The 17,473-nt window shown below is 47.5% G+C and overlaps 1 protein-coding gene across 1 annotated transcript in view; it reads right to left on the reverse strand.

The window, feature by feature from the left end:
* Positions 1 to 17,473, reverse strand: part of LOC111861803 (laminin subunit gamma-1) — a 149,159-nt gene extending 131,686 nt beyond the window's left edge. The window contains exon 1 of the mRNA XM_023846667.2: positions 17,279 to 17,473. Within this exon, the coding sequence (XP_023702435.1) occupies positions 17,279 to 17,431 (153 nt within the window). The 5' untranslated portion in view covers positions 17,432 to 17,473. The remainder of the gene's footprint in view (positions 1 to 17,278) is intronic.

The raw sequence follows: 17,473 nt of genomic DNA on the forward strand, positions 1-17,473 counted from the left end.
CGTCGGTTAACACCACTTATACACGGTGCCAAATCCCAGAAGACTGCTTTCTTCAACATACATTCTATTCTAAAGTTATACGAATATACGGAGGGACATTAGAATGATATTTGCAATTCCTTTTGTAGAAGTATGTACTTCTATATATCTTATGTTTTGCGTATACAATCTATAATTATGTAGGGTTATATTTTGGATTATTTAAATTTTGGTTTAGATGCCTGTTAACCCCCAATTCCCGATGTTCTTCATGAACGCAACCCCTGAAGATGGCGGCCGTGTTCTCTATGCCATGAAAAAGTTAATCAGATTTAACATACAGTTTTGCTATTTCTTCGGGACAGTGCGCACGATCAAGGAGCCTCTAACAGCCTATGAACCTTCCTTGCACATCCCTGTTTCCGGATATGAAATTGCTACACAGATATATTTAAACAGTTTGTGTTCACACAGTCAAATATCTAACAAACGTGACGCTAGATGGTGCAACAGTATGAGATCACGCAAGCCACATGACGGCATAACACAAGACTTATGGGCTGGACCCCGCCCGATAGACGTGGATAATTAAAATTTAACGTACGCCGTGCCTTGTTCTAAAGTGGAAGTCTTATCTCTTTTAAAGCTATATATATGTACCACCTGTTTTAACATTAAAACTCTGCATTCTCTCAACACAGTGTATTTGTGTGTTCCGTGTGGTTCTCACAATAAACAGCGACTGTTTTCCCAAACAGCATTAACCGGTTGGGCTCTGTAGCGGAGACGTAATGTGTTTCCTGTGAGGTACGGACTGAATTCTTATATGTAAAGTCTCTGCATTCTGCCCACACAGCGTATTTGTGTGTTCCATATGGTTCTCACAACAAACAGCATTAACCGGTTGGTCTCTGTGGTGGAGACGTAATGTTTACTGTGAGGTACGGACTGAATTCTTATATATAAGTCTCTGCATTCCGCCCACACAGGGTATTTCCGTGTTCCGTGTGGTTCTCACAATAACCAGCGACTGTTTCCCCAAACAGCATTAACCGGTTGGGTTTTGTAGCGGGGACGTTGTGTTGCCTGTGACGTATGAACTGATTTCTTCAGTATTGGCATGAAGAAACTTGTACTTTGGAAGATTTACATGGCATGACACCTTCTCGGGTTGCTGAAACGCTAGACAAAATTCCCAACGTTTTACGAAACCCTAAAATTCATTACCATCTTCAAAAGAGCTCTCTACAGATCTCGAGCCAGATTAATTCATGTAAGATTTGAAGTTCTCACGGAGGCAGATGAATTACGCCACCGTGTACTTAGAAGAGAGGTATCAGTGGTTTGGAGGAACCTCTTGCCTCCATCTTCAGCATAGAAGATGAAGGAGGTCCCTCAGCAACTTGGTACACAGAACCCACAACAGGCAACTCGCACTAAGAGCCGTATTCTTCCCACAGGCCACAGATTGCCAAGACTCGATGTAAGGATAACGAACGAATTCAGGCAGGAAACTGCGACAGAAGACGAGACTTTGGGCCGGATAAACAGATAACGTTACGCAAGACTGGAGCGTGCCTCTATGCTGATGTTTACAGAATTTCTCAGAAGTTTCCTGGATTACACTAGCGTCATATATTCAAGCTCTACCCGAATAAACACGTGTCTCAGAACACACAATTCCTTCCCGTCCCCCGATCCAGGGGCTGCCACGCCGCACAACACGTCGGTACAATTCAGTCACATGGAGTCAGGATAGCTCGGTCGGTATAGCGACTGGCTACGGGCTGAACAACCAATGGGTCGGAGTTCGAGTCCCGGTAGGTTCAAGAATTTTCTCTTCTCGTCGTCCAGACTGGCTCTGGGGCCCTCCAGCCTCCTATCCAATGGGTACAGGGGGCTCTTTCCATGGTGGTAAAGCGGCCAGTGTGTGAAACTGACCGCTCACCTCCATCTAGTGGCCAGATCAAGAAAGCGTAGATCTATACATCCACTCCCCTATATGCCTTCATGGTGTGCTGCTTCATGAGATAACAAGAAAGCGTAGATCTATACATCCACTCCCTTATACGCCTTCATGGTGTGTTGCTTCATGAGATAACAAGAAAGCGTAGATCTATACATCCACTCCCTTATACGCCTTCATGGTGTGTTGCTTCATGAGATAACAAGAAAGCGTAGATCTATACATCCACTCCCTTATACGCCTTCATGGTGTGTTGCTTCATGAGATAAAAAGAAAGCGTAGATCTATACATCCACTCCCTTATACGCCTTCATGGTGTGTTGCTTCATGAGATAACAAGAAAGCGTAGATCTATACATCCACTCCCTTATACTCCTTCATGGTGTGCTGCTTCATGAGATAAGCACAGGGAACGATGAACTACGAGCAGGGATAGGGCAGTCGGTATAGCATCAGGCTGGACAGCCGCAGTTTGATTCCCGGCAGGTGCAAGTAATTTGAATTACTAGCCGGGATAGAGCAGCCTATAGTTACAGACTGGAGAACTGGAGTTCGATTCCTGGCAGGGGCAACAGGTTTTTCTCTATTTCAAAAGCATTATCGCAACCAGTGGTACTTACTACAACCACCAAGCTATGGGTTCAGAAGACAAATATTTGGTGACCAAAACACTTGAGGTTTCTCAATATTACATTTGAGCATCATGTTGCATCCATACCTCAGTCATTACTGGGGAGAGCTACGTAGCAATATGAAGGTAGCTTGCAGCATGTAACATATCGACATATGCGCTGACACAGCTGCCTGAGGATGGCCACATGGGGCCGAAACATGTCGCAACAGTAAAACAAAATGTCACTATAATGACGTCGCAGTAGAGACGAGATTTTTTTTACCAATATTCACGAAATCATCTAGATGCAAAGACAAGGCAAACGCAGCACGCATCACACTTCCTAACCTGTTAACACAGACATGATTTCATGATCAATTCTGCACAGCAGAAATCATCAGACGTGGGTGTCCAGCCCACTTTGGGATCACCCGCGGGTGAGACTGCACATGTGAGCGCGTTCACACGCCATCTGCAGACATATCTGGTGACGTCATGGCGACATCTGGCAGCGCCATCCCAACAATACAAGTGGCGCATTCCTGACAACATGGCATGCGCTTTGTTAAATGTCCCTTTAAATCACAGCGGTAACTATGCGTCCTATTGTTTGATGTGTACTAGACAACACAACATGGTACCCCAGCATAATTAGCTTCGGCTTATGTTCAAGATGTGCTTGGTTCGTATCTCGACCGGGACACCGGCTATCCTGACTGAGGATTTGATGGTTGTCCTCAGTACCTCTAGAACATTGCAGGGATAGTGCGAAAGCTTACTTCAAAACCCTTTCCAGCCCCACCATTCATGAATCTTCGTACTACTGGGCAATCTTGTGTCCGGATCAGAGGGCACAAAATATGGCCCCGTAACTGATCTTTGTCCGGCCCATGGAACTGCAGTGAAAGTTTTTATTGATTTGTATGATCAGCTGCAAGCACCGCCATCTGTCGCTTTAATGCCGTCAGTAATTGCGTTCATTATGCATATGATTATGTTATTAAAATGTAATTAACAAATATTAGCTCGACTTCCTTGGAGTTGTGCCAGGCACTTGAAGCCCATAATAATAATACACTCAGTGTATTTGTGTGTTCCGTATGATTCTCACAATAAACAGCGACTGTTTCCCCAAACACCATTAACCGGCTGGTCTCTGTAGCTAAGACATAATGTGTTTCCTGTGAGGTACGGACTGAATTCTTATATATACAGTCTTTGCATTCTGCCCACTCAGTCTATTTATGTGTTCCGTATGATTCTCACAATAAACAGCGACTGTTTCCTCAAACAGCATTAACCGGTTGGGCTTTGTAGCGGAGACGTGACGTGTTTCCTGTGAGATGAACTAGAATTTAAATGTTCTTTGCTAGGAGGCTTCACGTCCTGGCCATACTTACCTCCAAGGAACGTATACTCCGTGCCTATAGAATGTGAGAATTTGTGACAATGACGGAGTGAAAAAGAACCTTGATATTACTGGGAATCGAACTCCGGTCCACCAGTCTGCAGCCAGTCTGGGCCGTCCGACTCGTGAGGTCTCATGATACAATGTGGAGCTATTGAGCAGTGACTAAACACATCACACGTGCATTTATACGACTCGCCCATATCGCTCACTGTGTATGCAGTGATGATGTCGGTAATAAAATTAGTTACGACGATGAAAATGCAACCGTACAGCCATTAAAGAGAACATTCTTGAGTCTGTTATTCCGTTTGTACATCTGGACTCTGCGGACGGATTCAGTCGTGGGAAAACACTCAGATAATTTCTCCACTGCTGCAGTACTTTAAAATATAGGCCTACATTATTTTCCTAAGCATGGGAGTCGGTATAGCAACGAACTTCGTGCTGGAAGGCCCCAGTTCGATTCCTGGCAGTGCAAGATATTTCTTTCCTCCACGTCGCCCAGGCCGGTTTTAAGGTCCACCGAGCCTCCCGTCCAGTATGTACCGGGGGCTTTTTCCCTTGGGGTAAAGAGTCACGGACGTCAAGCTGACCACTCACCTCCATCTAGTGCCGAGGTCAAGAATGGCGGAGCTATACCTTAGTTCCTTCATGTCTTCATGGCATGGTGCTTAATTAATTACGCCCAGGGACAACTTTTTTTATTTTAATAATATCATAAACATATTGCTGTACATTCTTTGTAGGAGTTCACCTTCTCACAGCGGCGGTTATGAAGAGGTCTGTCTTCCGGGATACAACTCCGTTTCAACCTCCTTCAAGACGTTATGTCCCAAAAGTTAAAACTTGTTTGCCAAAAATAAAAGCATATAGAGAGCACGTGAAGATATGACGTCACACTACTTAACGGCGTCTCGCATCACAGTGGCCGCTTTATGAATTAAACTGTTGCTATGAGGAGCCAGTACAGCGCTGGGCTAAGGACTTGACCTAGAAATTGAGGTTCGATTCCCGGCAGGACCAAGAGGCTTCCTCCACAACGTCCAGACCGGCTCTGGGGCTCCTGTACAATGGGAACCGGGGGCTCTTAATTTGGGAGTAATGTGGCTGGGGCGTGAAGCTGACAACTCAGCTCCATTTGGAAAAATGGGACGAAAAGAGAGACGTCGAGAAAAGGGAGGGAGGGCGCATGTCTGTGGGATAACTTACGGCTGACTGGTGAAGGATGAATTGGAAAGGATTTGGAAGGAGATGATAAAAGTCTAATCAGCGTACTACCGCGGCCTTTGCCTGGAACAAATGAGGAAAACAAGGAAAGGCCTATCAGAATGGCTGAGACTTGGACCACGATACAAGGCTAGAGCACTACCGCTACGGAAACCCGCTCTGTGAGAAGGAAAAATGGAAAAGGAAAACAAAAGAAGTCAAGGAGAAGGATGAGATAACAGCAAACAGAATCCTCCCGGATTTTTGAAAGGAGTAATCATTATTCAAAACAAAAGGAAACATAACAAACTTTAAAATTATCTTTAAATAGAATCTTCCTGTGTCCTGATTACCGGTAACGTAGTTGGTTGAGACACTGCTACAAACCAGAAGGTCGCGGGTTCGATTCCTTATGAGGTCACTGGATTTTTCAATTGACCTAATCCTTCCAGCCGCACTATGGCCCTGGTGTTGATTCAACCTCAACAGAAATGAGTACCAGGAATCTTCCTGGGGAGTAAAGGGCGGTCGGCCGGTGCGTAAGGCTGACCTCACTGCTATCTGTGAGCCGACTGTCTAGAAAATATGGGAGCGTCGATGTCTCACAACCCTATGGGCCTCCATGGCCCGTTACAGGAATAGTACTCCACAGTGATCAAGTATTCTTAAGAGGCTGTGATGTAAAGTTTGTAAGCAAATTTTCTGGTTCCTCCCAGCCCCGAGAGCTGCGGGCGGTGCCTTCTGTCCGTGGAGGACTACGCACAGAAATGCGGAGACGCGCCACTCAGTTGAACAGGCCAGCCACATGCTCTTCATATTTCCGACATATGAAGTAATCAAGAAGGGAAATTTCATTGGAGCCGGCACAGTTCTCGGAAGAGTAGATCATGTGAGAGGCAGCAGAATTCGTGCTGCCTGGACGCTGGATATAGCGACCCTTCCAGCGCCACAGAGGTACAGTCTCAACAAGGAGTAGCCAGATCACAGTAACACTCCACGTTCCTACGACTGTAACCATGAAGAATAAACGATTTTGGATTGGAGGTTCTCACGACTGTAACCATGAGGAATAAACAATTTTCGATTGGCGGTTCCCACGACTGTAACCATGATGAACAAACGATTTCGACGAGGGAAGGAACTGTAGGCTGGAGAGAATTAAGTAACGAGGAGCTTCATAATTTGTACTCTCCACCAAATATTATTAAGGTGTTCAAATCAAGGGCGATATATGAGATATGTGGGACGCACAAGAGCACACAACCAAGTTTTGGAAAGAAAACCTGACTGAAGATCACTGGGAAGACCTCGCTGTAACTGAGAGGACAGTATTAAAATGGATCTTAAACAAACAGGATGGTGAAAGGGGTGGGGAAATATGGACACGTGAACACGGTAATGAACATTCGGGTCCCATAAAATACTGATAATTCCTTCGCCAGACGAGGTACAATGGGCTTCTGCAGAAGGGTTCTGCTTCCTTCAGTCAGTCAATCAGAAACACAGGCGGGGGCAGGGTGACAAGAACAGTAGCGCGGTTATACGAGCCCACATCTGGACGAAACGTGTTGGAAGATCGCAAGAGAAGAAGGGGAGAGACATTTCAGACGAAGAAGAAACTCCAGCGAACAAGAGGGCAGCGCCAGAGTGGCCAGGCCAGGGGATGGACGGTTGAGGAATGCAGTTCAATTCCCGTCAGGGGCGAGACTTTTATCCTCTTCCCCTGGACGCAAACCAGCTCAGGAGTCGACATAGCGACGGGCTACGGGCTGGACGGCTGAGGCTCGATTACCGATAGGTGCAAGATTTTTCTCTTCTCCATAGGAACCAGACCGGCTCTTGGGCCCAGCCAGCCTCCTATGCAATCGGTACCGGGGGTCCTTCCCAAGGATGTAAGGCGGACAGGGCTCGAAACTGACCACTCACCTCCATCTAGTGACGAGGTCATAATTACGTTAATGTATACATCCACTCCTCCATATGTCTTTATGGCGTAGTCCTTATTTAAGCACAGGGAAACCTTTACCTTTACTAACGGTTTAATCGGGGGCACGCGATAGCGTAGTTGTTGAAGCACTATACTACAAGCCGGAAGGTCGCGGGTTCGAGTCCCAATGAGGCGGGTTTTCCAATTCACCTAATCCTTCCAACCGCACTATGACCCTGGGGTCGACGCAGCCTCTAACAGAAATGAGTACAAGGAATCTTTCTGGGAGCTCAAGGGCGGCCGGCGCGTAAAGCTGAAAACCTCACCGCCATCTGTGAACAGACTGTCTAGAGAAAACCCTATGGGCCTCCACGGCCTATTACAGGGATAGCGCGCTACCTTACCATTTGTGGTTTAATTAACGACGCTGCCAGTAGTTCGGACTGCGTTGCATCGAAACGTAAGACGTCTGAGCAATAAAGTGGGAGGAAGTGGCCGTGGCCTAATTTCAGGTACTACCCTGGAAGGATGCAAGGCGTATAGCCTGCCGTGCAGGGGCGGTGGCCACTCGCCTGTAATGCTCGGTGAGCTGCGGTGTAAGCCCTGCATACGAGTACAGTTGAAGCATGTCCAGGCATACCAACGCGGCAGTAAACACAGTAATGTTCAAACAGGTGTTGTGTACTGAGGATACAACCAAGGGAACGTGGACACCACGCGGCCCACGAGATTTATTGTTATGCGCCTCGCCTTAATAATGAAATTGATGAAATACTTGGCGGGGTGGGGGTGAGATTGAGTCCACTTGGGACGTCACCCCAGTGCACCAGCCCCGGAAAATAGACGAGTATGGAGCATTCAGTGGAATGAGAATTGGCAGGGGAAACCGAAGTACTAGGAGAAAACTTTCCCTAATGCCGCTTTGTCAACCACAAATCCCATATGACCTGAGCTGACATGGAAACCGGGCCGCCGCGGTGGGAAGCTGGCGACTAACCGCCTGAGCATTGGCACGACCGCCATGAACACGTACACCGTGACGTCATTATGTCCTGCAGGAAATAAACATGAGGTTCCGGTAAGTATGTGATTTCATTCATTCATGTCCTTAAAGATGGGAGATACTGGCTACAGATCCAGAGGTCCTGGGTTCGATTCCGGGCGCTACCACATTTTCTGAGAAGTAGTGGCTATGGAACGGGGTCCACTCAGCCTCGTGAGGCTAATTGAGGCGCTATTACAAGGAAATAGCGGCTCCGGCCTAGAAAACCGAAATTAACGGCCGTGGGGATTCGTTGCGCTGATCACGCGACACTCTATCCGCTAAAGTTGGCACTAACTTCGCCGACAAGCGGCGGTCGCTCAGTCGGTATACTTCGCTTGCGGACTGAAAACAGGAGTTCAGTTTTTTAGTTTTAGGCCCAAACCTACATGGCTGGAAGATGCAGTGAATGATTTACGAGTGCTCCTCTCAAGGACTGATGTCAACCACAAACGTCAGCTGACAGAGTCTAACGAACCCTCTGCAATTAAAGCGTTTATTTTACCTTCCTCTCTATATACAGCTTTATAACGGGGACTGATATGGATGTGTGAAGTGTTGTTAGCACTGTCGTGGAACATGATTTGGCTTATAAAGAGTATGCAAGTTACTCTGTCCAACAATGCGAGTTACAATCAAACAACGTCAGTCACTGTCCAACAATGCGAGTTACAATCAAACAACGTCAGTCACTTTCCAACAATGCGGGTTGCAATCAAACGAAGCCAGTCATTGTCCAACAATGCGAGTTCCAATCAAACGAAGCCAGTCACTGTCCAACAATGCGAGTTACAATCAATCAATGTCACTCACTTTCCAACAATGCGAGTTACAATTAACAATGCCAGTCACTGCCCAACAATGCGAGTTACAATCAAACAATGCCAGTCACTGCCCAAAAATGAGAGTTACAATAAACAATGCCAGTCACTGTCCAACAATGCGAGTTACAATCAAGCAATGCCAGTCACTGCCCAACAATGCGAGTTACAATAAACAATTCCAGTCACTGTCCGACAACGCGAGATACCGCCCAATAGTGCTAGTGGCTAATTACTGGAATGGCCACACCACGAAAGCCCGTCTTCACGGGACGGTCACTCGACCCCGGTGCTCGGCTCTGCACCGCTTCCTGACCGCGGGAGGGTGCTGGGCTATGGTCCTGCGACCCCCTCGGGCAGGGTGGGTGGTGTTAAGGCAATGGGAGGGGAAGGAACGTGCGAATCATCCCTTTTAGAGACAAGAGAAACGAAGTCTATGACAAGACCGCGCCATAGCTCAAGCGGTTAGTCGCTGGCTTCCCACCGCGGCGGCCTGGGTTCGATCCAGGGTCTGATCAAGTGGGATTTCTGATGCACAAAGTGGCGCTGGTGCAGGTTTTCTCCAAGTACTTTGGTTTCCCCTGCCAATCTTCATTCCACCAATTGCTCCACAATCACCCTCACCTATCATCTGGGGCTGAGTGGCCGCAGTACAAGGGACTTACAGAAGGGAAGGAAAGTTACAATGAAAAGTTGGGCTCGGCCGTAAGATGAAGCGGTTGTCTCCATGTCACGAAAATTTCAGTAGAAAGATCTTCATAATATTTCCGAAGAATTTCAGATTGGGCTTCCTGCTGGTTGCTTGTTTAGCTTACTCATCGGCCCTCAAGATGGAGGCAATACATTCTACCGAAACACCGGTGAGCTACCGCACTACGTATATACGGCGTCACAACCGAGATGAAAGTAAAAAGGTGTAACAGGCCGTGGAGGCCCACAGGGTTGTGAGACGTCGAGGTTCCCATGTTTTCTAGACAATCGGCTCGCAGATGGCGGTGAGGTTGTCAGCCTTACACGCCGGCCGCCATTTACCCACAGGAATACTCCTAGTACTCATTTCTCTTAGAGGCTGAGTTGACCCCAGGGACACAGTGCGGCTGGAAGGGTTAGGTCAATCGAAGAAATCCAATGACCTCATCGGGATTCGCACTCGCGACCTTGCGGTCTGTAGCAGTGTGCCCCAACCAACTACGCTACCGCGTGGCCTTCCCAAATGACGCCAGCCGCCATTTCCAAACAAGTTTATCTGATTCGTCAGCCTAAACGCTGCAGCGACTGGAGAAGGAAGCAGTCAGGAGCCTTCAGAAGAGCAGTGTTACACGCACCCCTTGCTGAGAACCACTTGGAGGCCTGTGCAGCAATTAGTCAGCTTCTCCTCTGCCCTTGCCCTTGCGCAGGGTCGGACTGCGGGCCCTTCAGTGTCTCCCTCGCAAATAGCGACCACGTCCAAACCAGGGGTGGACAAATGTCGGCCAGCGGGTCGCATCATTGACAATACTTTCAGATCGGCCCACTTCGACATACTTAGGCAGCGACAAAACAGTCCAGGCTGTCGTAGCCACAATCCACTACACTCCGCCTCAGGAGGGACTCGGTTCGGGTCTCGGTAGGGACACCGTCTACTCTGACCGAGGATTTTCGTGATTTTCCTCGGTCCCTCCAGGCAACTCCCAGGATCTTGCCTTAAATTAGGCCACGGACACTGTAACCCCACAACTCGAAAGTAGTGGCCTGTATCTCAGTTACCGATAAAGTAAAAAAAAAAAAGGTAAAGCTATCCCCGTAACAGGCCGTGGAGGCCCATAGGGTTGTGAGACGTCGAGGCTCGCACATTTTCTAGACAGTCGGCTCACAGATGGCGGCAAGGTTGTCAGCCTTAAGCGCCGGCCGCCCTTTACGCCCAAGAACATTCCAAAAACATTCATGGTACTCATTTCTGTTAGAGTTCTGAGTCAACCCCAGGGCCATAGTGCAGCTGGAAGGATTAGGTCAACTGAAAAAATTCCAATGACCTCATCTGGATTTGAACCCGTGACCTCCCGGCTTGTAGCATAGTGCCCCAACCAACTACGCTACCGCGCGCCCCATCTCAGTTACCGATAGCGCCGTAAAGTATCGAAAATAATAATAAATTCACAGTTCAGAACCCAGAGGTCAGTAAACTTCATGAGAAGCCCTCGACGTCACACAACCCTATGGGCCTTCACGGTCTGTTACGGGGATAGCTTAAGCTTTAGCTTTACCTTTACCTTTTACCTTAACCTGGGCACTAATTGGAGGTGAATGGTCAGCTTCACACATCGACCGCTTTACCGCTGGGGTAAACCCCCGGTACCCACTGGATAAGAGGCTGTGCGGGTCCCAGAGTAAAGAAGTTAGTTTCATGCCCGGTACATTTCACAGAGGCCAAACTGGTATTGCAGCATTACCACCAAGCAGTCTCCCGCGGAGAGGTACAGTGTAAGCCTACTTAATATGTTAATGGTTATAGGAACGTACATTACACTCATGTCACGCGATAATTACTTTCAAATTGCGGCAATTAACCCTGAAATCATTAAACTCGCGTAAAATTGAATATATACAAACTCTAGCTCGGAGCCAGATACCGGTAAGACAAGCCAACAGGAACTTCCGAGCAACTGGCATATTGATAGCTCGGAGCCAGATACCGGTAAGACAAGCCAACAGGAACTTCCGAGCAACTGGCATATTGATAGCTCGGAGCCAGATACCGGTAAAACAAGCTAAGAGGAACTTCCGAGTAACTGGCATATTGATTAATGACGCACTCTCTATATTTCTAGACCCCCTGACCGCTGGACTTTACATTATAATTACACATCACAACAAACTTCCACTTTTTATTCGAATAACATGCACAAGATAAGTAGTATTATCTTCTGGGATGTGACGCTGCATAGTCCAGTAGCGACGTTTCGGAGGAATACACTATTTCCATCTTCAAGGTTGCTGTTTCTATCTTCGACTCTACAGATGGGAGGTTTCTCTGAAACGTAGGCAGACCAATACCAGACTACACGGCATCACATGGTAACCATTGATATCAGAACCTCGAATTAATCCTGCACAAAGCTTTCAGCACACGATATATATGCAGCCTGTAATAATGACATTACGAGTGCTTAAACAGAATAAATGTTATTCATTAATAAATTTATTTTTTTCAGGTAATGGTTTCGAGTCGCCTCTACGCGTAGCTAATTAAGCACCACACCATGAAGATGTATGAGGGACCTGGCAACTAGAAGGAGGTGAGTGGTCAGCTTCGCCCCCCCCGTGCCGTTGGGTAAGAAGCCGGGTAGGCCCGAGAGGCGATCTGGGCGCTGTGGAGAAGAGAAAATGTCTTGCTCCTACCGGGAACCTTAACCCCTCTTGCCCGGTCGTCCAGCCAGTATACTGACTGAGATATCCCGACACTGTCCTTGCAACGGCAGCAAACAAGTGGCCCCTTAATTCTGGTCTGCAGGCAGACACACTGTGGTCTCGGTGTACAAGCAATTGCGTAACACGGCTCCGAGGGTGAACAAACAGAGGTCCTCGATCAAAACTAACACAACAAAGGGCAAGCAAACTTCATACAATTTCAGGTCCCCGTAGGCAACATTTTGTTGACTGTTAAATTACAAAAAGGAAACCACTGGATGCAATTTCTTGGATCATCCTCAACTAAAAGGTATTTCAGATTCTGTCCGCCGATAACAGTAGCCGAGCGGTCTAAGGCATGAACTGTTTTCGCCCGCTCGTAAGCTGGGATCGTGGGTTCGAATTCCACTCAAAGAATGGATGTCTGTGTGGGTTTATTCTGTGTTTGTACTGTTCTGTGTGTAGGACGTCAGCCCTTTGAGACTCACTGAACCCTTGCGGTAATAGTCCTTATATAACATCCTCTCTGACAAGATGTGTTTCTCTCTTATGAATATGCCTGTCCTCTCACCAAGAGTATTTGCATCTAGCATATATAACCCGATACTGTAAATTCTTTCTCTTGCACTACATACAAGTCGTCTGTCAGACCTGACACGATGATGGCCTATATGGACCTAAACATGTGAGCGAAATTATAAAAAACATCTGCTTATGTGATGGTGGGAGCCGGGATAGCTCGGTCGGTATAGTGACTGGCTACATGCTGGACGACCGAGGGGTCGGAGTTCGAGTCCGGGTAGGATGAAGAATTGTCTCTTCTCCGCGTCTTTCAGACCGGCTCTGAGGCCCATTCAGCCTCCTATGCATTGGGTACCGGGGGTCTTTCCCGGGGTAAAGCGGTTGGAGCATGAAGCTGACCACTCACCTCCAGCTACTGCCGAGATCAAGATGATGTGGATCTATATATCGAATCCCCCATACGCCTTCATGAAGCACAGGGACAACTTTACCTTTTTACGTGACGGTAACTCCTCCATTTGTATTTAAAGAAACACACGCTTCGCGTAACACGTCTCTGGGAGTGCGCCATCGGTTGAATGGGCTGGATGTTCGAACAGATCTCCGGTGTGGCGATTTTGGTTCACATCTTACGTTGGAAATTAAATTTGGTTAACTTTTTTTTAATTAGCATAGTGGTGGGTGGAGTCCAGCTGGGTCCACTCGGCACGTCGGCCACTTCTGGCCTATTGTACCAGCCCCAGATGATAGGCGAGGGTGATTGGGGAGCAACTGGTGGAATGAAGATTGGCAGGGGAAACCGAAGTACTCGGAGAAAACGTGCCTCAGTGACACTTTGTCCACCACAAATTCCACTTGACCAGACCCGGGTGGGACGCCAGCGACTAGCCGCTTGAGCTACGGCGCTCTGTGTCACCATCTGGCGATTATGAGACCCGAAACATATTTCGAACAAGGAGTAACACTGAATTCACACCCACGACGAGCACTTCTAATGTTATGTAAACGACCGCCTACACTCATCACAACAGCGATCACTTTTAAAATTATTAGAAGGTGCTTTTCGGCCTTCAGCCATCTTCGCCGATAATCAGTTCACAGTCGGCAAACCACTGCCACTTGTACGGATTGCAATGCATCCTGTACCGCTGCTTGTGTCCCATCTGGCGCGACACCTCATTCAGTAAACCAAAAGAAACTGGAAGCGTGAACGTCCATTTACTTAAAGTAACATTACGCATTCAGGTATAACAGATCGAAACCTGATTCAGGGGGAAATTAAGAGGAGACTGAACTCGGGTAATGCTTGTTACCGTTCAGTGCAGAACCTTTTGTCTTCTCGTCTGCTGTCCAAAAACATAAAAATTAGAATATACAAAACTATAATTTTGCCTCCGATTCTGTATGAGTGTGAAACTTGGTCTCTGACATTAAGGGAGGAACATAGACTGAGGGTGTTAGAGAACAGGGTGTTGAGGAGAATATTTGGACCGAAGAGAGATGAAGTGACAGACAGGAGGTCTGAGAAAACTGCATGAGGAGCTTCATAACTTGTACTCTTCTCCAAGTATAATTGGAATGATCAAGTCAAGAAGGATGAGATGGGCAGGGCATGTAGCACGAATGGGGGCTGCGAGGAAGGCATATAGGATATTGGTGGGAAAGCCAGAAGGAAAGAGACCAAGATGTATGTGGGTGGACAATATTAAAATGGATCTTAGAGAGATAGGATGGGATGGTACGGATTGGATTGATCTGGCTCAGGATAGGAAGCAGTGGAGGGCTCTTGTGGACACGGTAATGAACCTTCGGGTTCCACAAAATGGTGGGAAGTTCTTGAGTGGCTGCACAACTGACTGCTTCTCAAGAAGGACTCAGCTGAATGAGTGATGAGTGAACATTATTAACATTTTAGCTAGAACCGGAAGTTGTCCAACGAAGGACTCGACAACGTTGCTGGTATCAGAGCGTCCTTCACAGCAGAAAGTGGAGACCCACGAGAGGGCCTTCGACCTCAGCACAAGACGCGCTGGCTGATCTACTTGCTGACTGGCCGGAGCAGATAAATCACACATCAGCACATCACAGTGCACACACGAACTTGTCACTGCCAAGACTCTTCTAGTACAGGATGACTCACAATTAAATATACCATTTTCGTTTGGGTGAAGTGGGGGAAGAGCTCAGCCTTTGAGGCAAACAGTGATGTGGCAATGTATGTTGCTAGTACGTGTCAGCTGGGAAACTATGCCAGAGTGGGACATCACCACGTTTCTGGGATCACAACCCGAACGCCGGCAATAACAGAGCCCACCACTGGGCACGATCCTGAGCCAGTTCCATCCACCTCCCATCCTCATGACATTTCACCAACAATTACGGGTTTCGTCAGTGTGTTGCAAGTTTCATGTTACAAGTATTATGTTTTTGGACATTGTTCTTCGTCTTGTCTACTTTCTAAAAACCGTCCTGTTTCTTTTCAAAGCACACCGTTTCGGAGACTGGATTCTGTCCCCGTCCTCAGGTAAAACCTACTCAGTTGGGTGTGATAAGACAGAGCTAGCCCCTATCTCCGGCCACCTACTGCAGTTTCAAGAAGGGGTTCATAAAACAAATACAACACAAACCATTTGCGAGAGCTAAGAAAATGTATTTTTTTTTTTTTTTACCAGAGAAGTATCTCGAATTAAATCATGGCTGCAGAGAAGCAATACTGCGTGTGGTGCCAACCCAAGAAAAACAAACAGTTTCCACTCCATCTACACTTGACGGCGCTGTAGTCTCTTGACTTCTGCCGTGATGACACGACATGTCTCTGCTGGACCATCCGAACAGTCAACCCAGTGTGGATCTCTGTCCCATCCGGACCCTGTCATTCATACATACTGGTACACTCAGGGGCCCTGCCTCTTATTCAGTTCCGTAATCTTTTTCATAGACGGTAGGACTCCTTGGATGGGTGATAAGCCCGTCGCAAGGCCGCTACCTACACAGAATAAACGCATACACACACCAAACACCCATGCCCTAGACCGTGCGGCTACTGCGACCGGCCCTGAGCATACAAGTGACACAGCAAACAAAAGCAAGGAGAAGTCGTCCCTGTGCTTAACTAATCAGACACCACTCCATGAAGACATTACTGATCTCGACAATAGCTTCACGACCAGGCTGCTTTACCCCCGGTACCCACTGGATAGGAGTTTCGATGAACACCATGGGTGGTCTGGACGCTGTGGAGATGAGAAAAAATCTTTCCCCTACCGGGAAACGAACCGAGGACGTGCAGCATGTAGCCCGCCGCTGTACCTTCCGAGCTATCCCAACTCCTTACACTGTGAACTGCAAACACATGTAAGACGATGATGACTGAGGCTTCTGGCAGGCGGCAATGTGAGCTTATGCATGTTAAGCTGTAAACATTACGATCATGTTGGGCTTACACTTAGACTTGCGTCCTCGTAACGACAAAATCGTAGAACCGGGTGACATGCTCCAGTCCTATTGGTCTGATCGGAGCACCGGACCTCTCTATGCCTACATCACACTCAGCTTAGCTTCTTACTCTGAAGATGGAGGCATCTTATTCCTCCGAAACGTCCGTAAGTGTCCAGACTTCTATTCAAAAGGCGCTTGATTCGAATCTCGGCTAGGACAACGGCTATGCTGACAAGACTGTGGCTGTTTTCCTCAGTCTCTACATGTTGGCGGCATATAACTTGATCAGTTCACGACCGCTTCCTTCCAAAGCTTGTTTCCCCTGCCAATTTTCATTCCACCAACTGCTCCACACTCATCATCTACCATCCGGGGCTGATACAATAGGCCAAACAGTGGCCGACGTACCAAGTGGACTCAGTCTCACCCCATCAGAAAAGTAATAATAAAAAACGTCTGAGCTATATATCTCGGTCCGGTTAAGTCCAAAATCTGTCAAAACGACATAAGCGTACCACGGAATTATCGTTGTTAGGATCGGGTCAGATTCACGCTACACCCAGTGACATCAAGATGCACACATTCTATTGCTGTATGAACACCTCGCTTTGTTTCTTCAGTCTCCTGTGGCAACTCAGCACCACAGACATGCGGTGTCACAACCCAAAACACTGTGAAGTTCCAGACACACCCCTGAAAACTTTTATAACATTCCCTAAGCTACAGTTTCATAGAATTACTGGGTTTTTTTTACTTTTTCCATCGTCCGGAATTCTAGTTAACAGAGGACACGACGTATCGGAAACTGGATGTGTTTCTGAAACGTCGTGACGTCTTATTACCCAGAATTCCGTAGGATGGAAAAAGTCCAAAAACCCAGTAATTCTGTGTGTCATTCACCATCGTCAGAACCCTTTAGGATCTACTACAGCTTCATGCTACGAATACTACCAAACAGCACGGTACCTGTGGTCGCCCGCCATCGTCGTAACATCTAGTCCCTTCGTGACTCGTGTAGCCCACCGGATCTACATGTGACACTTGTCCTAGGACATTCACCGCACCCACAGCAATCAGAAGTACACGTAGCCATTCACACGAAGCAACACTCCACGCCATACCAACACAACCACGCTGCTTAGCTTCCCGCCACAGACTGGC

The sequence above is a fragment of the Cryptotermes secundus genome, unplaced genomic scaffold (genome assembly GCF_002891405.2).
Source record: "Cryptotermes secundus unplaced genomic scaffold, Csec_1.0 scaffold620, whole genome shotgun sequence".
NCBI lineage: Eukaryota > Metazoa > Arthropoda > Insecta > Blattodea > Kalotermitidae > Cryptotermes > Cryptotermes secundus.